Here is a 23,267-nt window from a genome sequence, read left to right on the forward strand (position 1 = left end):
TATTTGTATTGATGAAAATGGTGAAATAGAAATATTTATGTCACTAGACAAGAATGAAAGTTATTAGTGGTAACTGAAATAAAAAATTGTGAAAATGCAGGTTTGCATTCTTAGTAATACTTTAGGAAAAAGCAATTTAATTAGAAAGCAGCAAACAGTCCTTTCACAATCTAGGAAAAATCCCATTTATTTGTAAGGTCACTTTTTTTGAAAAATTTTAAGTAACCATTGGTTATAAAATATATAAATTCCATGAGCTGCTTTCTTGTTTCTTTCCCTTACTACATGAAGCACTATATTTGGAATCATTGAACTCTAGTACTGAAATACGGTTTCAGTTAAAACAAAGCGATTACGTGAGAGTGGTATTTCAGGACATTTTTCAATACTCCCTTTCCTTCTGCCACGCAGTATTGCTAAGAGCTCACAACAGGAAAAGACTTCTAAGCGACTTTCTTACACAAACGGGAGATAACAAGCTTCATGTGGCAAGGGCAACCGCCCCAGCTTTTAGTTCCTCTTAAGGTTCTCTGACCAGAAGCAATGCTTTGTCAGGGAGAGCAGTGGGTCCTTATGTTTTCTTTAGCATGTGCCTTTAGGGGTGATTTATCTGGAGAGATTCACTTCGGGACCATCATGTGGTAGAGGCTGGTCTTCCTGTTTTCCACCAGCATGTTGTCCTCGACCTCCCAGCTGTGGCCTCCTTGAATGTACTCGTGCGTTGCGTGCCATTGCTCTTAACGACGCACCGGTGGTGCTCAAGCTGTGCTCTGCTTCTTGTGGATGCTGGTCTTCCCTGGTGGACTTGAAATAACTGAGCCACTCTTCAGCTGGTCACAGCAGAGTGGCTAGAAGTGGGCACTTATGAAATAAGTGACTCAAGTGGTCAATGCACGAGTCGGGTCTGAATCACAGTAGAGCAGGACTCTAAAATCCTGGCCACGATTTGCTGACCCTGCAGCCTCCTTGAGGCTTCGATTTCAGGAGCATTTTTACTGAATCTTCCTCTGCTTCGGTGTCCTAGGTTACTTCTGCTGAATGATACATCTGTGGTCGACTGGACATGTGTACTTTGTGAGAAGCTGGTGATAAATACAAAGACATCAATAAAGCTAAATGGTAGATAAATGGGTCTGGGGGCGTTCTGAAGGAGTAGGAGCTGCTTAGGGCATGTTTGACAGGTGAGAAGTGACTTCTGGGGATTCCATGGACCAGGCCACTGCACTCACAGTGAGGCTGGGCAGCTGAGATGTGGTGCTTTAGAGGGGGGAAACTGGAGGACATGTCTGGGTCCAGCCAAGGCCAGCGTAGGAGAGCTGAGCTAGGCTAAATGGCTTTGTCTGCTGTCTGCTGGTGCTCACAAAAGCTGAAAAAGGGGGACATACCCACCCGTGAGTGTCGGGACACGGGACACGGTGTGAGCCATGTCAGGCTAGGCCGTAGCTGCCGGAGTCCAGCTCCAGCCGAGTTCGGAGCTCGGGAGGGTGTGTGGAGTTGGGGATAAAGAAAGACACAGTCACTGTCACTTGGTGCGTTCTCACAACAGCCCAAGAAAAAGCTGTCCTTTTTATTTACTCAGACACCTCACAAGCTTCTACACAAACAGCAAATTATTTTATTTTTACTTCAAGACTAAGGGGGCATGTACAGACATTTGGTGACTCCATCTGCACTTCAAGGCTAAGCAGGTGCCCCTAAAGATGATTCTGCTAAATACTGTATTCATATTCTTCAAAGCAAGCCATTATTTATTCTTCAGCAGCAGCCATGGAGCAACTGCCAGGACTCCAAGGCCAAGGCACATGCGATTACCTGCTAATTAGTAGCACATTCCTACCACATTTCTATTTCTACAATTTACCCATTACTTAATGGGAAAATAGGTTACAAGGAAAAAAACCTAAATCTAAAACAAAAGTTTCAAATATAAAATCCCCCTACAACTACAGACTCTACAACCCCATAAACAATGATACAATAATCAAAAGCATTTTTCTTTAATAAAAGCATCCTTAATTCCTCTAACTAAAAATTATAAAAGTGCTAAAACAGTTACATTTTCTATGCTTCAAAAAATTGCAAAGACAGGCTAGCCTTTGAGGTAACAATAACTATATTTATTGCCATAGCAGTTTCAGCTCTCACTCCCATCAGTTTCATTAATATTTACAATATTTTCAAGCCCCTCCCAGAAGGAGTGCTACATGTCTGGACCAAATTCTGAGGCAATGGTTAAGTACCCCATAAGGTGTCCAAAAATGGCATGGGCTTAATTGTGCTCCTGTGTGTAAATTGTCAAACGCCCACTCACCAAGACATTATTAGTGACATTAACTCTCAAGCTCACATGGGTTGCAAAAACCATCTCACAGGGGCAAACAACAATGCCTCAATAGATTACAGAATTCTTAGCGGGGTGCTTGAGTGTCCATGCAACCAGGGGGTGAAACAGTGTCAAGGTGGTCAGAGAGACTTCCACTGGGCCTTGCCTAACAGCGGGAAGCTCCCCCGGGCCCTGCCAAGCAGGGGAGCTGTTCTCTTTGCACCTTCGTGTCATCCACACCCACTGCCCAGACCCCAGCACGTAGCACCACCAGAACACTAAATAACCAGATCTGGGGGCAGATTCTGTAGGGATTTTCGGCTTAGCTCTGTGGGGCTGCAGCATTAGAGCTGGGAGTGGTGACTGGCCCAGTCAGGCTAGGCCACAGCACTTCCAGACACTGGACACTTATGGAAGCCAGGGTTGTGAGACCAGCTGGGCCAGGCTACAACATCCTTGCAACCTCCCCCACCAGTACATGCAGAGTCTGGGACTGAGGGCAGACTATACCATGCACTTGCTGGTATGTGTGAGATCCAGGGCTGGGAGCAGGCATGATAGGGGAACTTGGGGACTCCCCTGCTAGGTTGCAGCTCCCACTGGGGAGCATCAGCGCCAGGGCTGGGGAAGTACCTACTGCCATGTGTGAGAACTAGCATGGGGTGCTGGCTGTAGGGGAACTGTGGGCACACCCTTGCTAGCCTGCAGCTGCTGCTGATGAACATGAAAGTCAGAGTTGGGGATGGGCAAGGCTGGACAAGGCAGCAGTACCTATCAGTATATTTGTGGGCTAGGTCTGGGGGTGGGGCAGGCTGAGCTAAGCTGCAGCACCCATGAGTGTACACAAGAGCCAGATGGGATGCTGGACAGACTGGGCTAATCTGTAGCACATGCTAGCACACACAAAAGCTAGAGCTAGGTGTGGCTTGGTGGGGATTATTGAGTTTTGAGCCGACTAGGCCTTGGCCTCCATTGTCATGTGTGAGTACTGTGCCTATGGTGAGCTGGGCTGAGCTTTGATCACATCACCTGTCGGTGCTTGTGAGAGAGAGAGAGATGAAGCCTAGTGGCAGAACTGGACAGGCAGCTGTATCTGCTGCAATGCGTGTTGGCTGGTGCAGGTGACAGACCAAGTCTGACACTGTATTAGCTGGCACACAAAAGTCAAGTCTGAAGTCACCTTAGTTAAGGTTTCCTGGAAGATTCCCAATTGGATCAGTGGACTCAAACCCCAGTCACAGGGAAAGACAAGATATGTGGTCTGACCTTGGAGATATATATTTATATATAATGTAATATGTAATATACAATATATAATAATGTGTAAAATATATATCATATACTATATATTTTGCATAATATATGTATATTTTACATTATATATATATATGTATATATATACATATAAAAATTAGAGCAGGCATCTGACTAAATTGCATCAGCAGCTGAGGAGGCCCAGTCCTGATACGCCTGAGCAGTGCAGTGGGCAGCATGTCTAGAGGCACACAGGGGACATGATAGCCAGTTTCTGGGTCTGTGGATGCGCTAAGGTGGACTTTGTCAGTCAATACGCTTTGTAAAGATTTTTCTCAATTCTGGTGTAATGAAGCCAAAATGTCTCCAAAGTATCAAAATCACTCAAATAACATCCTTGGAAAAGTTTTCTCCCAGTTTGGGTTTCTAAGGCATTATCAAATGACTGTTCCCCAGATGCTGCAGACACAGGAGAAAACAGAAAATTAAAAACAAAAAAAAAGAACTGTAACATTTGTCTCACCTGCTTTCCTCCATGTTTCGATCCTCCCCACCCTAATTGGAGGCCCACATAGGTGTGCATGCCTCTCAGCTATGTAAATGATATTAAAAATATATCCAAAAATTTTAAAAAGGGAGCCACCGCTGTGCATTGCCACCGGAAGCTCTGCTGTCTTCACTCTGCCCTCACATGCGTTGCTGCGGTACAATTCCGTACTGCTGTCCTGTGTTGAGTGCAGTCCCCTGAGCGAAGGCTAATGTCACTGCCTTTGTTTTTAGGTTAAGAATCTTTTCCATTTTAGGAATGTAATGCAGTGCACAAACCACAAATTATGTATAATTTCCAACACTTTGCAAAGACCTGAATATATATGAAGATTTATTTTATTTTTAATGGAAAGTCAGATATTCAGAGAGGAGAAGAGACAGAGAGGAGGATCTTCCATCCACTGACTCATTCCCCTAGTGGTCCCAATGGCCAGAGCTGTGCCAATCTGAAACCAGAAGCTAGAGCCTCTTCTGGGTCTTCCACTCAGGTGCAGGGTCCCAAAGCTTTGGCCCATCAACTGCTTTCTCAGTCCACAAGTAGGGAGCTGGATGGGAAATGTGGCTGCTTGGATTAGAACAGACATCCATATGTGATCCCCAGGCATGCAAGGCAAGGACTTTAGCCACTAGGCTACTGCGTTGGGCCTGACATGAATATTTTTTGCAGAGGGTAGTATACTTGGTGCCTCTGACTTAAAATGAGATCACACTACATTTTCCAATATTAACTTCAATGAAACCAGATTCTTTTGATCTAGCCACTGCTTTTACATAAAAAAATAATCACAGTGCTAGTGCTGCAAATCCTAAGAACAATATGAATCTTCAGGATAGTGCTCTGGCTCAGCTAGCTAACCTACCTGTAAGTACTGGCATCCCATAAGGGTATTGGTTCCTACCCTTGGTCCTCTACTTCCCATCCAGCTCCCCACTTATGGCCTGGAAAAACAACTGAAGATGGCCCAAAGCCTTGGACCCTAAACTTGCATGGGATGTTTGGAGGAGGTTCCCTACTCCTAGCTTTGGATCAGCTCAGCTTTGGCCTTTGCAGCCACTAGGTGAGTGAACCAGCATATAGAACATCTTTTCTTCTCCGTCTCTCCATTTCTCTGTAAATATGCCATTCCAATGAAGCTAAACCTTTAAAAAGAGAACAATATGAGTCTTATTACTATTTCTAAGATTTTTTTTTGTTAGTGACTAGAACCTCAACATGGGTAATGTCTTTATGAACATTCTGTTCACTCATTTTTTTCCTTAATGCTGTTACTGCAGACAGCTATTTCATGTCTTCTCCTTCTCTGTGATCTCCCATCAGCCCATGCTGGGATTCATGGGTCACAACACCCTTGTTCCTGACATTATTGTCCTCATTACTCATCTAGTCGGAATATCAACGTTCCAGAAGGAAAAGCCTAATGAGTCTAGAATCCTTCTGTTACATAGAACAGAGGACAGGAGCAGTAGGACTGTGCTCACATACGTTTGTCTAATGATTGCGCAGATAACTGCTTTTCTTTCAGTGCCCCTTTGTGGTGTGACAGACTACTTCAAACTACTTCAAAGCTGATTCGTTAATTTACAGTTAGGATACAATGTAAGATGTACTAGGCAGATATTCATTTTAGCAACATAATATTGGTTGAAATGATTTCTCCCCATAAAGAAATCATAGTTAGCTAAGAATGGATGTGAAATAAAGATGGTTCCAGATGAATCAGCCTTGAAGTCTTAGTTCTCAATTTTCTGGCTTCACCAGGGCTTACATGTGCCAAGTTTGGCACATGTGCAGGGTTTTGGCTAAAAGATCCAAGTTCATCCACTCAGGAGGCATCCCAACTACACATAGACACATGTCCTCTAACAAAGACAGATTTTCTTACCTAATGTTTTAGGACAATGACTCATGATGGTTCAAAGAGAAGAGACAACACCTCTTATAACCACAAATCAATGACATATTTTCTGTTGCATTATTATTCCAAGCTAGTGCAACATAAGATCAGATTCAAGAGCAGTGGAAATCGATTCTACCCTTTGATGGGAGGAAGAGCAAAGTGACATTGTGAAGGAGAGTGCATACTACCACCAGAGGCTTTGGGGACCATTGTTTAAAATCAGTCTTCTGTTGTTTGTGTTTTGTGATCTTTATGCAAAATTCATTCATTCTCCATTAAAACATCAAAATCTGAATTAGCCCTCCATACTACCCAATGAGAAGTTCATGCGGTAGTTTTTGATTCCTGGCATGGCTTAAAGGATGTCCAAGGCACTGCATGTCCTGCCAATAAAGGAGCATGTCTTCATACCCGTTACAGCAGGAGTCCACCTAGGTGGCACCAATCTTGACCTCCACTTGGAACAGCATATCCACTAAAGGGTAAGTGATCCCATCTGCAGCATCGCCCTGAAGAGGACCTGAGAGCAGCTTCTGTGGGCAACTCCTGCTGCTGTTGCCATCTCAAACCCTGCTGATGTGAATATCACATCCTCCATGGACACTGACCAGAGTCTTGTGCTGAAATTTACTGCCCTTCTGGCTGGACTCATTATGTTTACAACTCTCAATTACCATACCCACACAGTCACTACTTTGGACCCCAGAGTTGAGTTGACCACTAGCCTCTATCAGAGGTATCTGATGTGAACTTGCTGACTAGGGTTTTGTATAACACAGTCTCTCCTTTGTACGAAGTGGACATTGCCCTTCCATGGAACAGCAGGGGAGTGCACTCCATGGCCCTGGTGTGCTAGATGCTGGCCCAGTGTCTTATGGACACACATTGGAGGGCAGGCCTCCTCTCTACATCCACAAAGATTCTAGAGGGATGGAGAATGAAGAGCAGGCTGCAGCTCAAAGTGCCATGACCAAGGAGGAATTTGAGGGTGAATGAAATGCCTCATCTCCTGAGTTTGCTCTTCTACCTGAGTTTCAGATTGGTCCAAAGGCATGTCTATGGCCTCTATGACTTCAGAAGTCACATACTGAGGACTGGAGCACTTAGGCCACCAAATGGACAGACATAATTAAACTGAGTGTTCTTCAGCTATCTTGTTGGTAATAAACAGTTTAGGACTGTGACAGACAGTTTTAGCCTTTTTGGCCATACAAGGTTGTGATTGTAAAGCCCTGTTTTCAACTCTGCTCTATTTTAAATGAAAGATGGCTGCCTAAATTCTGGAGTTCATGCTGTACTCCCCAGTTGTAAGGATTTTAGGATACTGTGGGTATCTGTAAGATGCCCTGAAGATTCTTAGAAGCTGGTTTGTATAGTTGGGACTGTCAAGTAAGCATTGTCTTAAATCTTCCTGAATCCTTCCCCATCTCTGGCTTCACTGAAGTGTAACTGACAAATATTAGTTGTATATATTTAATATGTGCAGTATAATTTGGTATATGCACATTCTGTGAAATAGTTACTGTGATCAAGTTAATTTACACAAATGAATGGATGGGGCCCGGCGGCGTGGCCTAGTGGCTAAAGTCCTCACCTTGAACGCACCGGGATCCCATATGGGCGCCAGTTCTAATCCCGGCAGCTCCACTTCCCATCCAGCTCCCTGCCTGTGGTCTGGGAAAGCAGTCGAGGACGGCCCAATGCATTGGGACCCTGCACCCGTGTGGGAGACCTGAAAGAGGTTCCTGGTTCCCGGCTTCGGATCGGCACAGCACCGGCCTGTTGCGGCTCACTTGGGGAGTGAATCATCGGACGGAAGATGTTCCTCTCTGTCTCTCCTCCTCTCTGTATATCTGACTTTGTAATAAAAATAAATAAAATCTTAAAAAAAAACCAAATGAATGAAGACAATTTGTATATATGAATACAGTTAAGAAAAAAATTCCTGAAAATGGAATTCAAAACTAAAAATTAGAAGTATAGATTTTAGATCTCAACATATGTAGCATCAAATTCGGGACAGTTTCTAGGCATTTTTATAGTCATTTCATCTATTGCTAAATATTGAAGTCCTGGGAATTTGATCACCATCATCAACGTAGTATTTTTTGACACTACTAACCCAGAAAAATTGGTGTCCTTTAAAGATTTTTAAGATTAGGAAACGACTCAGAATGATTATATCAGGACTACAAAATGATCTCTACTGATTTCCCATAACATTTCCTCGTTTGATGTGCAGAATATACAGGAACATTGCCCTGGCAGAGAAGGATGCTGGTGGAGTTTTCCTGGGAGTTTTCTAAGCAGTCTGGCCAGCTTTCTCAGAACACTGTCATAACATACAGTTGGCATCATGGTTTGGCCCCCCAGAATGTTAATAAGCAAAATGCCCTCCCAGTTCCTCAAAACTGCAACCATGAATCTTGCTCTTAACTGGATACTTCTGCCCCTTGGGAGCCATTGCTGTGGTTGTGTTTGATCTTCAGGCTTGTTGGTAAAGGCACGTTTTAACTCCCATTGCAATTGTTGGGAGGAATATCCCAGAAACATTTCTTGGCTAAAAATTCCATTGTATACTGTGTTCTTATCTGCACCTCATCTGGGCACAACAGTGGTGTTTCTGGGTTCCCCTATAATTTCTCAGGCAGAATTATGTAATTGAACCAACTGAAGCGTACATTCATATATGAAGTGTTTGCACATATGAAGTGTGTCTCCCAGAAATGCATTTTGATAGAAAAATTCAATACATTGTACTGTACTAATTTCAATGGTTGCTTGCATTCTAAATGTTACTTGTTAAAAAGACATTGTTATGTATTTTAACTTTTTTATTTAATTAAAAGCTACTTAAAAGCTACTGATGATGGGATCCTAGCACAAAGATTCATATAACGTGCTTATATGCTAACTTGCTTACATAAAGTTAAAACAATAATCAACTTGTTTCTAGACAGGTTTTCACGAGTGATTGCAAAGACCAACTTTTGCTATGAATTCTGTTCTTTCAGGTGCATGTATAGGTCACCTGGGATGGAACAAGTTGCTTGATATCTTGTTACAGTTGATCAGGGAGGAAACTGACTCTTTGCAGAAGTGATTATTTTAGTTAATTTTCAAATGTTAACCACCATTGCTAAGTTGGTCCTCGTTTCTGCGTTTGTCATCTTTTCCTGAAATGACAGAGTACTGAGGGGATACCTAAGTCAGGCAAAGAAACACAGAAATTGAATATCTAAGCCAGCATCCTCTAGTTTTCATTTATTGGTACTAGGGATATTGTCCTGAATTTAGAAGAATTTCTTTTTTTTTTTTAATTGAAAAGTCAGATATACAGAGAAGAGGAGAGACAGAGAGGAAGGTCTTCCGTCCAATGATTCACTCCACAAGTGAGCCGCAACGGTCAGTGCGCGCCAGTCCGAAGCCAGGAACCAGGAACCTTTCAGGTCTCCCACACGGATGCAGGGTCCCAATGCATTGGGCCATCCTGACTGCTTTCCTAGGGCACAGGCAGGAAGCTGGATGGGAAGTGGAGCTGCCAGGATTAGAACCTGCGCCCATATGGGATCCCGGGGCATTCAAGGTGAGAACTCTAGCTGCTAGGCCACCATGCCGGGCCCTTAGAAGAATTTCTTAATCACAAAAAAAATGCCCAGGATTATATACCACATTGTTATCTTTTTGCACTAAAAAAACTTATTTGAAAATTCCATTCTCCTTGAATTGTTTAAGGTCCCCTCATATTACAACCTCACATCACTGGCGTACCCACTTCATATTCTGGCTTCTCCATCCACCCCTCTTCTTGGCTGACACTGTCATCTCATTCAGATGGTAGAGAATGCATTAACAGTGAGTCTGAGTTGTATCTTTCAGAGATGCAGGCAGCAAATTTAGATCATACATCTCTACTTTCTTGTGATTCTATTTCTGGTAGCTTCCTTTCATCTATTTCCAGAAATCTCATCTCTGCTGGCATTGTCATAACAATTATTAGTTCATTCCTTATACCAGATGCTCTAGTGGTATGTCACAAACACTCCCATATTCCCAGCCTGTCCTCTCTCCAGTCAAATCTGCAACTTTCAGTTCTGATACTGTTATGTCTCTCTCTGGTACAAACAATAGTTCCCCCCATCTCCCATCAGATGGAGACCAGACTCCTCCAAATGTTACACAAAAGGGTTAATAACCCAATTCTCTTTCCCAGGTTCACTTCCAATGTCTTCTTACCCACGCTCCATTTTGCAATACCACCAGACCCAGTTCTCATTGTATTTCTGCTAGATCCGACTGTGTTTCAATGCTGCCTCTGTCTCCTGATAGTTCTCTACCTTTCTTTATATAAATTATCTGATACTTGGTTTAATATCACCTCCTATTATTAGCTCCCCAGAGCTGCCAGCCTGTTTCATTACCCCACAGAAGATTTCCCCATCTTTTGTTCTTGTTTCTGTAGTCTTCTGTGTGCTCCTTGTGGCAGTGAGCACATTGCCTTGAACCATTGTTTATACACTTTTCTCTTTCCCCGTACTACCCTTTTCTCTACATCCAGGACCTTAGCAGCACTTCCTCAGCAAACTGTCAATTCACTTCTTTGTTAAGCATCTCCTGTGCGATGATGGAAAATGCATTAGTAACTAACTTAGGCACAGTCCCTGCTGTCTGATCCAGGATTCAATCAATAGGTGGAAATGATCAGCCATCCAGAAGGTAGTGATGGCTGGAATGAGACTGTTGTTGGTGGAAATGAGGAGTCAAGACGTAACATTGCAGAAATTCTTTACAGATTCAGTGTGGTATAAGAAAACTACTTGGACCATACATTACATTAACAGAAATAAAACTGATAAAGGAAAATTTTTTGTTCTGTTTAATTCTTTTTGAAGATTCATTTATTATAAAGTTAAAAGTTATAGAATGTGAGAGATCTCTATCCTGTAATGGCTAGGGGCCTGAAAGCCCACCCAGGTCTCCATGCAGATGATGGTGCTCCAAGCCGTCTTCCACTGCTTTTCACCGTTAGCATTTTAGGGAGCTGAACTGGAAGTAGAGTAGCTAGGACTTGAACCTGCACTTTCTTGAAATGTTGGCATTTCAGGATGCTATTTAACCAGTTGTGTTTTAATGCAAGCTCATCTCTATAATTTTGTTTTTAATTAGAAGATTGGATCTAGTTGTGGGGAGGATACAAGCTTGTAAACTCTAGTTTGATCAGAACTAACGTGATCAGTGACATGTGTACATTTGTGTGTGTGTTTAACAAATACTAGCAGGTATAATTGCTAAACTATATCCTTTTCTCAGGTGATGAAGATGGAAAAAATGTTAATAAAATCATTACTAACAAAATATATTTAAGTAATGTGACCTTAAATACAAGAACAAATATACAAAGGAACTTTGTAAGTCTGTATAAATGTGTTTGATTCCTGATCAGGAACCTTATAAATAAATATTGTTTATTATTTTTTATGCAGATTGGAGATACCCATTACTCTCCTTTCCATAAATATTTCATGTTGCTAGTAACCATAAATCTGGGAATATGTTGTTATTATTTCAAACAAAAATGAGCTTGTTGCAAAAGACAGGATTTCATTCTCTTTTTGGCCGAGTAATATTCCAAGTTGAAAATATATGCCAGAATTTTCTTTATCTCGTCATCCACTGATGAACATTTGAATTAATTTCATATCTTAGCTGCTGTGATTTGAGCTGCAGTAAACATGGGCGTAACAATAACTGTAAGGCTGATCTCGTTTTGTTTTGGTCAATTTCCAGGAGTGGGTTGGCTGGGTCATATAGATTTTCAGATCTCTTTCTGAAGTGTTAAACTGATTTTTATGGCATGCATGTCTCTATTTTTCTAATTAAAATCTCTTGGGACTTTTTCTCCCTTTTTGTTTTCGTCACATTTGTTATTTCCAAGTTTTCATGGATCAGGGATGTATACTCACTTAGCTGTGTCATCTTCACAGGGTCTCAAGGCCATCCTCAAAGAGCAGCTGAATTGCACCTCATCTAGATGTTCCATTAGGGAAGAGTCCGCTTTCAAACTCTGAGCTGATTGCATTGCTTCCGGATGCAGCGGTTCTGAGGGCTCAGCTGGGATTCAGAATCTCCTGCCATGGACCTGCTCCATAGGCAGTTCACAGCACGGCTCTTTGGCCCTTTTAGGCAGGCAGGAGACTCTCTCTATCCCTTCAGCTAACATTCAGTTGTCCAAAGTAACATGAGCAGATTTATTGGTTTTGTTCTGAAGTGGGTAGGAGCAAGTCACATGTTCTACCTACACTTTGCCCATTCAGAATGTAGGAACTCTTGGAAGTTACACTAGGATGTGTTTGTCATGCTCCCCATATGGATTTCATTTCTGTGATGCCTGATTACTGCTGTGTTTCGTTATGTTGCGGAGTAGCTGCCTTCTATGCATTTGCCCTTACTCATCCAGCTCCACATCCAGATCTGTCCTGATGGTCTCTCTCTTTCTTTGCAAAGTGCATAAACCTTAGCATTTTATTGGTCTCAAAGAACTGTAAAAATATTTATGTGAAGTCTAGAGAGGGTGAAGCCAAGCGATTCTATTGATTGGAATATTCTCCAAATGACTGCAGAAATCCTGGCTGGAATATGATGGAAGCTGGGAGCCGAATCTCCCAGGACCTAAGCACTTGAACCATTACCAGCTGTGTTAGCAGTAGCTAGTCAGGAGCCAGATCCAAGCACTGAACTCAGACACTGTTACTGAGCAATGCAGGAATCTGAACTGGAAATCTATTAAGCCAAATGCATGCTCGCCAATGGCGATTTTTTAAAAAAACAATTTGTTGAGATGTAAAGACATTTTAATAAGCAAATGAAGGTATACAGGGACTAGCATTGCAAATTTCAAAGTGCTTGGTGACTCTTTAAATAAGCAGTCTAATTAACATATTTGGAATTATTGGTTCTTCAGACCAAAAGTTAATAAATTGGAAGATAAAGCAATCTTGACATTACTTCTATAGTTGTTTTATCAGTGAATTCTATTCACGATATAGCCTCATGACGTATTATATTATCTAATAACATTTCTTTTTATTCTTCTAGATGAGCAAGAGATTGTACAAAAACGCACTTTTACAAAGTGGATCAACTCCCATCTGGCCAAGGTAAAGGAAACTACCTACAATTATAAGTCAACTTATTTTAGCCAATACCTCCATAAATGCATCACACAAAGGAAAGCTACTCTCACTGTGTTTTGTCACTGTTACCAGTTCTCTTGATTCACTCTTGCTAAGGTACAGCATTTACTGACATTGCCTTTAGGAAGAAATGCAATGATGGATCTAAATATGAGCAGTTACTTCAAGTCTGTTCTATGAATCCTGCTGAAATATTTTATCCAGTTATATCTTCAGCAATAACGTGCATCATGCCAAGAATTTGTGCTGAGTTATTGTGTATATTTGCTCCTGTTTGGGACAGAAAGGAACGATGACTGGTCTCTATTGAGCACAGATTTTGGTCTGAGGACGTGGTGATTTTGTCTCCATTCCCCTCTTAGATACTTTGACAAAAAGTAACCCTGGTATAAGGGCAGCACTTCAGCTAAACAATCCTGCTTCATCCTTACTGGTATTATGTTGTATTTGGGTGTTTCTATCTAGTTATGGCCCTGCCTTGGAACATAAACAATAATGTATAATTCAGTCTTGGTATATTACAGTGAAGTCAATCTTATTCTGACAGAAATGGAGAAGCATCGTGTTTGCAAAACAGCAGCAACAGGAAAAGATCCATGTATAGGAGAGTTGTCTGAATTCAGTGAGAATGAGGGCAGTGCCCTTGGTATTTAAGACCTGACCCTGTGACAGTTTTTGATCAAGGACTTTCCCAGCACCACCCCCTTGCCCCCCCCTTTTTTTTGCAATTACACAATGCTTAGCCATTTATATTAAGCCAGTTCTAAAATTAGTTGTGCTTCTGCAGTTAACTTACATGGTTAGCAAAGCTTGAGGGTTTCATACAGTTTTATAGGAGACTGTTTGTTAAATGAATGTATAGCCCTATCCCTATCCTTACAAAAATGTATTATGGAAAATAATCATTGAAAAATGCTAAAAGATGGATGTATTTCCCTAAAAACATTTTATGTCAGTAGACAGACTTGCATAGTCACTTTAATGGCCATGAGGTTAGCCAGTTGCCTCATGATGATTGCGTTTGGTTCGAAGTTGTTTATGATATGGAATACTAAAGCTCTTGGACATACAGCTTAGGATACCCATGTGATTTCTATTCTTAGAATAATTTTCTAAAGCACAATTATGATTTTTAAAAATTCTCAGTTCCTATTGAAATATTCTGCATCTTTTTACTATTTTCCACATTATACTATGAGTCTCACTGTAATAAAATTTGCATTGTTTACCATAGCATTTACAGTGTTTGACACAAGGTGAATACTCTGAGATTTTTGTTGAATTGAAAGTGAGCAAACTAAATTAGTATCTCAAAAAGATGTCAGTATTGGAAGGTATCTGGACGAGATAATAATCCTGTCTTCTCAAATAAAAGGCAAGAAGGGTATCTGAGAAAAATCCAGTCTGATTGGCTGCAATCATTTGTAAATAATCAGTATGTATTTTAAAATAGAAGTTGGTAAATATCTTTGGGGACACTTTTAAGGTACATTTTTTTTTGTATCATGCTTCCTGATGAAGTGGGAACATAATCCAAATGCATGCCGCGGCATAAAAGATACAGAGGAGGAATGTGAGGTCAGGAGCTTATTTTAAAATTTGTTTTATCATTTATCATTACCACAGGTTGCTTTGGATATTCATGTGACAATTGATTATTATATTTATTATAAATAAGATCTATCAGTGTGTCTTTCTGTTCTCACTTCCTGTCCAGTGTTTTGATCTTGTCGCTACTACTATTTCCTGTTTAAATAAGCCTTATCTTTAATAAGTAGTGCAAGTTTCTTTTATTCATGGAGTCTGACCAAAAATGTAAAAGTGAACCTGTCTCATAGTACATGCTCCTTCCCCTCCTCCTCTTTGCCGTTTCCCGACCTGTCCTGGCTTTCCTGCGTCTGGCATTCCAGAATCCAAACTCCTGGTGCTTGTTAGGAATCCGCTGCAGAGCGGAAAACATTAGCTCGTCTTTTATCATTTTGAACTGTCTTGTGTTTTATTTTCCTAACATTTTAAGCATCTTAAGAAATTTTAAAATACATGTTAATTCTTGGAGTTTAAACCAATAAATCATAGTAGCTCTATTATAATGCTATCAATTAGAGGTATCTAATAAATACAACAGCCAGAACCCTTGAATGATAAACACATCAGATCATTTATAAAAAATATTGAACAATGATTAATAATTCTAGGCTCCATGATGAGTGCTTATCACAGGTTACTTCACAGCATCCATCTTCATACCCTGGAAGTTGGTGTTTCTTCTGTTATACATTTTTACTTGAATGACATTGTTTTGAAAGGACAAGTAAATTATTATCTCTACAACTGACCCACAGTAGTCCTTAAAATGGTGGACTTTAAAAGTGTGAATTTTCACTACACTTGTTTTCTTTCAGCTATCTTGAAATATTGAAGTTGGAAAATGATACTCTTACTGCTGTATCTACTGAATTCAATACTATCAAATCTTATAAGCAGAATCAAAACCACATATTCCTTGGAGACAGTTTCCCCACTGTGGACTCACTTGTATCTGAAGAACATTCTCCGATTGAGTTTGAGCCTTCTTACATTGCAGTAGCAGTGGAGTTTTAGGATGACTGTGATGTTGGTGTTTATGTCCAGGTCTGTCTCAGCTGCTGATTCTGTAGTCATCTCTTGTTCTCTTCACATCCTTCACCTACCTTCTTCCTTACCTGGATTTGATGTTTCCAACTCTACATCTCCCATTCTTTCATGTGCCTCTCTCCCGTCTCTGATCTATGTTGTCCCTTCCCACCTCACCGCGCCCTGTTCTCTAAGATGCTCTATCCCTGTCTCCTCCCCTTTCCATGTTTCACAGTCTCCCTGTCTCCATCATTTCTTTTTTTTTTTAAAGATTTATTTTTATTACAAAGTCAGATTTACAGAGAGAGGAGGAGAGACAGAGAGGAAGATCTTCCATCCGACGTTTCACTCCCCAAGTGAGCCACAACGGCCTGTGCGCGCCAGTCCGAAGCCAGGAACCAGGAACCTCTTCTAGGTCTCCCACGCGGGTGCAGGGTCCCAATGCCTTGGGCCGTCCTCGACTGCTTTCCCAGGCCACAACCAGGGAGCCGGATGGGAAGTGGAGCTGCCGGAATTAAAACCGGCACCCATATGGGATCCTGGGGCTTTCAAGGCGAGGACTTTAGTCGCTAGGCCACACCGCTGGGCCCTCCATCACTTCTTGATTCCCATTTTTCTCTCTCTCTTTCATTCCTATAAAGTCAGATTCAGCCTACAATTTTGAGACTTTGAGGTCTCAATGAAGTCACATTGTGATTACATGAATCTTGTGATTATTATGATAAAATATATTGCGATTATTTTAACCTTGATTATTGCAAAGTTAAAAAGCAGCACACCCTTCCCTCCCCTTTACAATATGTCCATTTCTAAGAATTCTGCAAAGGATAGAATAGAAACAGTCATTCTGTTTTTTTTTTATAAGGCCTCTGGATAAAGATATGATGTTAGTTTGTTGCTCTTTTTGCAAGCAGACTTATTCCCACAGCCAGTCTGCACTGCTGGGTTGTGTGTGTTCTCATCACTCTAGCAGCACATGGCATGCACACAGGCACACACATTGTGTGGTCAGCCAGGCTCTGCAGCATCCCAGGCTGTGCCCATGACCTCAACAAGCATCCCAGAAAAGCAGTTCACTAGTCTGTTCATACTCACCTTAGCTACTGATCACCCATCTGCATTGATAGCTCTCCCAGAGAACACATTTTCAGTGATGGAACAGGCCTGCATCCATTAGAATAGAAACATTTCCCAATAAATAAAATAATCCATGCAAAGCAAGCTGACCCACCTCAAAGTCTGTCTCTATCTCTCAGAGTTTCTGTGAAGCAAGTTTTTCGTTGTCCTTGTTTGCAAAGTAAGCCCAGGTGGGTTGTTTATCCTACACATTGGAGACATTCTTGCCTAACCGTGGACTCACCATAATGGCAACTTTGATGAGACCTAGGTTCTAAAATATGTTAGATTCAGTCTAGTTTGCTATATTGTGTGTTTACTTTTTCTTATGTGTTTGGTAATCACTGTCAGTTTTTTCTTGTCACTGAATTTGAACCCTATATTAGTTCAGGCTTCTATAATAAGGCACCAGACACTGGAAGGTCAAGCGGCAAGTATCTACATCTCATACTTAGAGGCTGGAAGCCCTAGGTCAAAGTGTCAACACCGTTCGTTCTTAGTGAATATAGTCTTCCTGGATGGTTGAAGGATTGTGTCCGCACATAGGAGAAAGACACACACACACACACACACACACACACACGGATTTGGGTTGCAGGGAGAGCGCCAGCCAACCAGCCAGCTACCTCTGCTATCTTCATCTTTTTACCAAGACAATAAGCAATTCCACCATAGGAATTCTGCTCTTATGACTTCACTCAAACATGATTACTGCCTAAAGATTTCTTTCTCCAAATATTCTCGCATTGGCATTAGGACCTCAGCACAGAAACTTTTGAGTTGGACATGGATGTCAAGTCTAAAACAAGCCCCATCTTCTCTCTGAGGTCTAGTGTAAAGCAAATGAGGATTTCTGCTCAACTGAACATGATGGGAAGTCAACCCTGACATGACGGCAGTGATGAGCTAACTTCTTTCTCACCTGTTTTCTTGTGCAATAGTTACTCTTCCACCTCTTCCACATAGCTCTGTGATTTGTAATGATTTCATATCCTCTCTTCACTAAGCCACTGAAGTTAAAGTGTATTTTATTCCTGTGTTTTGTCTCCCACCTCCACATATAAAATTCACTTGACATCCACTAATATAGAGAATAGCCATGTCAAAAATATTTTCATGCTAATAATCAAGATACTGCTTTTAAATAGCCAATGTTCCAATGTGTACCAAGTTATTTTACCTGAGAAAAGTATTAACTAGACAGAAAAATGTTTTCAAATATTTTCTGAAATGCAGTTTTTAAAATATTTTTCAGGTTCTTTTTGTCTGGGAACTTTTGTGGTATGATGATTTTATAGATGTAAAATAGAATAATCATGTTTTAATATCTAGTATTTAAAGCTAGTGTTTCTTAGTAATACTTAAGTAATGCCTTCCTTAAAATGAAGTATTGCAAGAGTTAAAATTCTACATTGAAGGATAGGTTTTTAAAGTCCTTATTTAGAAAATTTATATCTCTCTTTTTTAAAGAATCTCCTTTGAAAACAGACTCATCGCAGTGGCCTGTGAGAGCACCATTTTATCTGGGCCATCTGGCAATACAGCACATTCATGAGGGTCTGGGTGGCAGACTTGCAGCAAGCCTGGGGAATGGCACCAGCGGGGGCATTTGGGGACCTGGGGGCTCTCGTCCAGGCAGGAGGAACGAGCCTGGGGATTTCCCCACATGCTTGCTCCATGGATTGATCAGGGAAGGGGGTAAGGAGATATGTGGGAGGAAACTCTGCTAAGGGAGTATGTTGCAGGCAAGGAGTGATTTCTGAGGGATTTCCATCAACAAGGGAACTGTACATGCAGGTAATTGGGGGTGCTGAGACTAAGTGGCTTAGAAGCGGCATGCTAGAGGAACTTTATGGGTCAGACCAGGTCACATGGGAGACCTGAGCTGGGCATGTTAGAGAGCCAGTCTGGGGACAGATTCTATGGGGGATATGTGGACCCACCTCTGTGGGACTACAAATCCTGTTGGTTTGCTTAAGAGCTGTGGAAAGTGACAGGCTGGGCTAGGTATGACCATGGAACCCTTGAACACTCATGGTTACTGGTGTTAGGATCAGACCAGGCTGGTCCAGACTTTAGCACTCATAGGCACACACAAGCATGGGGTATGGCATGGGCTAGACTGTAACATTCATCAGCTGATACAAAGGCAAGGACAGAGGGGGCAGACTATGCTGGGTAAGGACCTAGTACCACCTGCCAGCATATGTGAGTTCTGAGTCTGTGAGTGGGCATGACAGAGGAACTTGGGAAACTCCCCTGGTTGGACATAGCTCCCACTGGTGAGCATGTGATTCAGGTCTGGAGTTTAATCAGGCCGCGCAAGGTAGCTCCAGCCATCGGCAGCTATGTGGGTTGCTTCAGGAAGGGAATGGACCAGGCAGAGCCATGCCAAACCTTAGCCCATTGACATGTGCAAGAACCAGGCTGGAGTACAGGCATGCTGGGCTAGCGTATCACACCTACTAGTTTGCATGAGACAGGGATGAGAGCAGACTGGATAGAGATAGGTTGCAGCACCTGCCAATGAGAGCTGGAACTGGGAGTAGACTGGGAGCTGAGACCTAGCCCAGATCATCCTATACCACTCTGGCCCTTGCAAGCACCAGCCTTACCTGTTCCCAGACACAGAAAGTGTGCATGCCAGTGGTTGTTCTGATCAATTTCGGCCTCTGGTATGTGCAGAATCTGCCACTGGAAGGAGACCTGATAGAGGAGCCTTGGGAACTCCTTTGTCAGGATTCAGTCTCTAAGAACCATGGCTGGGGGCCCAACAGAATAGCCTCCCAGCTAAATCCTCACCTTGCAACTGCCATGATCCCATATGGGTACCAGTTCATTTCCTGGCTGCTCCACTTCCCATCCAGGTCCCTACATGTGTCCTGGAAAGGCAGTAGAGGATGGCCCAAAACCTTGGGACCCTATACCTGTGTGAGAGATCTGGGAAACCCAGTTCATTTCCTGGCTGCTCCACTTCCCATCCAGCTCCCTACATGTGTCCTGGAAAGGCAATAGAGGATGGCCCAAAACCTTGGGACCCTATACCTGTGTAGGAGATCTGGGAAAAGATTCTGGCTTCTAGCTTCTGATGGGCTCAACTTTTGCCTTTGCAGCAACTTTGGGAATGAAAATCTTTCTCTTCTTCTTTTTTTCTTTTCTCTGTAGACCTTACTTTTCAAGAAAAATTAAAACAACAAACAAAAACCCTAAAAACAAGGCTCAGATCAGCCCAGACCAGGCCAGGTTACAGTACCCACTGGCATATGTGTGGGTCAAGTCTGGGAAAGGGCAGACTGGACCAGTTCTTAACACCAGCTGGCAGATCTGAGAACCAAGACCTGGTGCAAGAAGAATTAGGTCGAGTCACAGCACCAGTCAGTTTACATTAGGGCTGGGACTGGGGACTGGCTGGACTGGGCTAGGCTACAGCATCCACCAGCATGAGCTGGAACTGGGGGTGGACTTGGCCAGGCTGGGCTAGGCTACAGCACCCACTGGCAAATGTTGAGGTGAAATGAGCCATGCCAGACTGGGCTCCAGCACCCACCACTCACTGCGCATGAGACCTGGGCAGTGGGGGAGGGATGGTGCAAGTCAGTTAGAGGGTTGTGGGACTAGTCTTTCCTGCTGGGCCACTGCTCCCATTGGTGAGCATGAGTATTGGAACTGGGGATAGACCAGGCTAGTCAGGGCTACAACACCTGTTGGACTGCATGTAACCTGCGTTAGAGGAGAGCCAGGCTGGGCTGCCCAACTGTATCCACTGATACATGCATGAACTAGAGTTAAGTGCAGACTGGTTGGGCTTTGTCACAGAACCAGCTGGCAAGTACTGGGACTGGGGGTGAGTCCTATCAGGCTAAAAAGCAGAGCCACCTGAAGAGTGAAAGATCTGGGGCTGGGAATGGGCCCAGTAGGCAAACTTTGGGTAAGTCTCTGATGGTCTGCAACTCCCACTGGTGAGCATTAAGGAGGTAGGTGTGGATAGAGAGACAGTAGGACCTGCCAGCAGGAGTGTGGGCTGGATAGTGGATGTTGGTTGGGCTGAGCTAGGCTTCAGTGCCCACTGATGTATATGAGAGTTGAATGGGGTGTGGGATAGACTGAACCAGTCTGATATACATACTGGCAAGTGCAGGAACCAAGGCTGGGGCAGGCTTAGTGGGGATTATTGGGTGTCATTCTGACTATGCTGTTGATCCCACTGGTGTACATCAGACCTGAGTGTGATGGGCATGGTTGCACTTGCCCATAGCATCCATTGGATTATGTGAGATGGGCTTGGAGATAGAACTGACCCAGAAATTGCAACTACCAGTGTGTGTGTGTGTGAGTTGATTTGGGTGACGGATGGAGCTGGACCCTGTACTAGCAAGCACACACAAGAGTTAGATCCAGGATAACCTCAAATGAGGTTTCTTTGGGGATCTCCCCAACTAAGTACAGATTTAAAACTCCAACCTGGGGAGAATTTTAGAATCTGTGGTCAAACTGTGGAGTGCATGTGTCAGAAGTAGGCCTCCTCAGTGGTTGGATGCAGTAGTGGACAGCATGTCAAGATGGACATGGGGGATATGGCAATCCATTGGGGTATGCAGAGGACATCTGGTAACATAGTGGAGGCAGGAGAGCAGAAAAATTGCTCAACTACTTTAACCAAGCATTGACAGTAAATATTTGGGCAAATGGAGACTCTGGGGTGGACTGTGTCGGCAGATGGACTGTAGAATATTTCCCCATTCTTGGATTGATGAGATCAACAGCATTTCAGAACTATTGAAACCACTTGGGTGGAACCCTCGAAGGATCCTCCATATTGGCCACCCTGGGATAATATCAGGTAGCTGTATTCCATCCCTGGATATTGCAGTGTTTGGGAGACTGGGTGCATTCCTCTCCCTTTCCCCCGATACGGGAGTAAGAAAAGAAAAATTTGGGAACGATGGTCTCACCCATTTTCCCCTAGTTCTCTGCTTTTCCTAATCTGGTGAACTATGTAAACATCATCAAAAATTTTAAAAAATTAAATAGATTCATTTTCTAGAGTAGCTTTATTTTTTAATATGGGAATTTTAAAAGCTGGCTTATTTAGTCTAGGGGCAAAAAGTTGGACATTTTGTGTTAAGGTTATTCAATATTGGGTATATTGCAAGATGAGCAGAGACGCTGATGAGGATGAATTTGACTATTAAATACAAAATTTTCATTTTTGTTCTTGATTGCTTTTCTCAGTTCCAGACTAATAAACTGTTTACCTAAAAAGATAGAAAATCTCTTATTGATAACATTTATTCTATGTAATGATTCCTTATAAATATTATGACAGTAATTATAAAGACAGAAGGCATTAATATTTGCACAGTCTGGTCTTGCAACATGTCCTACCCCTAACACTTATTAGTGGGGCAAAAATCTAAGAATTTCTTGTGTCTGTCTTATTCCATCTTCAGTACAAAAATGTAGATTATTCTGTTCTTTTTTATGTGTACTTTGTCTTCAAATCAATGACCTAATGCTTTTGCAATTACACAAAACATCATAAATCACAGATTCTAAATGTAATACTAGTATTGATGGTAGTTATTTCAGGGAATTCCTTTCAGGATTGGAGCTCCATCTGTAAACAGAGAACCTGTAGTTCCTTCTTAGGAAGACATGTGCGTTGTCTCATGCTGTTAATACAAAGAAAGTATGGAGTCTTTTTTGTAGTTATCACAATTGTTTTTATTATTTTATGACTTATTTTAAGGACAGAAAGAAGGAGGGTAGGAGAGATCCCTTATTTGCCAGTTTATTCCACAATTGCCTGAAGTGGCCAATGCTGGACCCATGTTTTGGGTATCCGGAAACCAATTTCTTGAACTGTCACCTGCTACCTTCCAGGGTATGTAGTTGTAGGAAGCCATATCAGATTGGAATGAGGCACTGCAATATGGAGTGATACTGTGTCCAGCACGGCAAAGTGTCAGGTCAGCTGGAAAGAGGATTGGTGATGCATAAAATGAAAGAGACAGACCTGGGTTAATGTTTCTAATTGGGGAAACCAAGGAGCCCTTTGTCCAGTGGCAGGGACTGAAACAAGAGGCTGTGAAATCTGGCTGCTCCAGGTCTCTTTTACCAGCAGTGCTGCAAGCAAACAGTCTTCAAGAATTAACAGACTCATGGTCCTGGTGTGATGGCCTGGCAGCTAAAGTCCTCGCCTTGCACACACCAGGATCCCATATGGATGCTGGTTCTAATCCTGGCCACCCTGCTTCCCATGCAGCTCCCTGCTTGTGGTCTGGGAAAGCAGTTGAGGACAGCCCTAAGCCCTGGGACACT

General features: G+C 42.4%; 1 protein-coding gene across 1 annotated transcript in view; it reads left to right on the top strand.

Moving 5' to 3' along the window:
* Positions 1 to 23,267, top strand: part of SYNE1 (spectrin repeat containing nuclear envelope protein 1) — a 465,933-nt gene that overhangs the window by 61,259 nt on the left and 381,407 nt on the right. Inside the window, exon 3 of the mRNA XM_058663996.1 lies at positions 13,120 to 13,181. Within this exon, the coding sequence (XP_058519979.1) occupies positions 13,120 to 13,181 (62 nt within the window). The remainder of the gene's footprint in view (positions 1 to 13,119; positions 13,182 to 23,267) is intronic.

Source organism: Ochotona princeps, chromosome 1 (genome assembly GCF_030435755.1).
Source record: "Ochotona princeps isolate mOchPri1 chromosome 1, mOchPri1.hap1, whole genome shotgun sequence".
NCBI lineage: Eukaryota > Metazoa > Chordata > Mammalia > Lagomorpha > Ochotonidae > Ochotona > Ochotona princeps.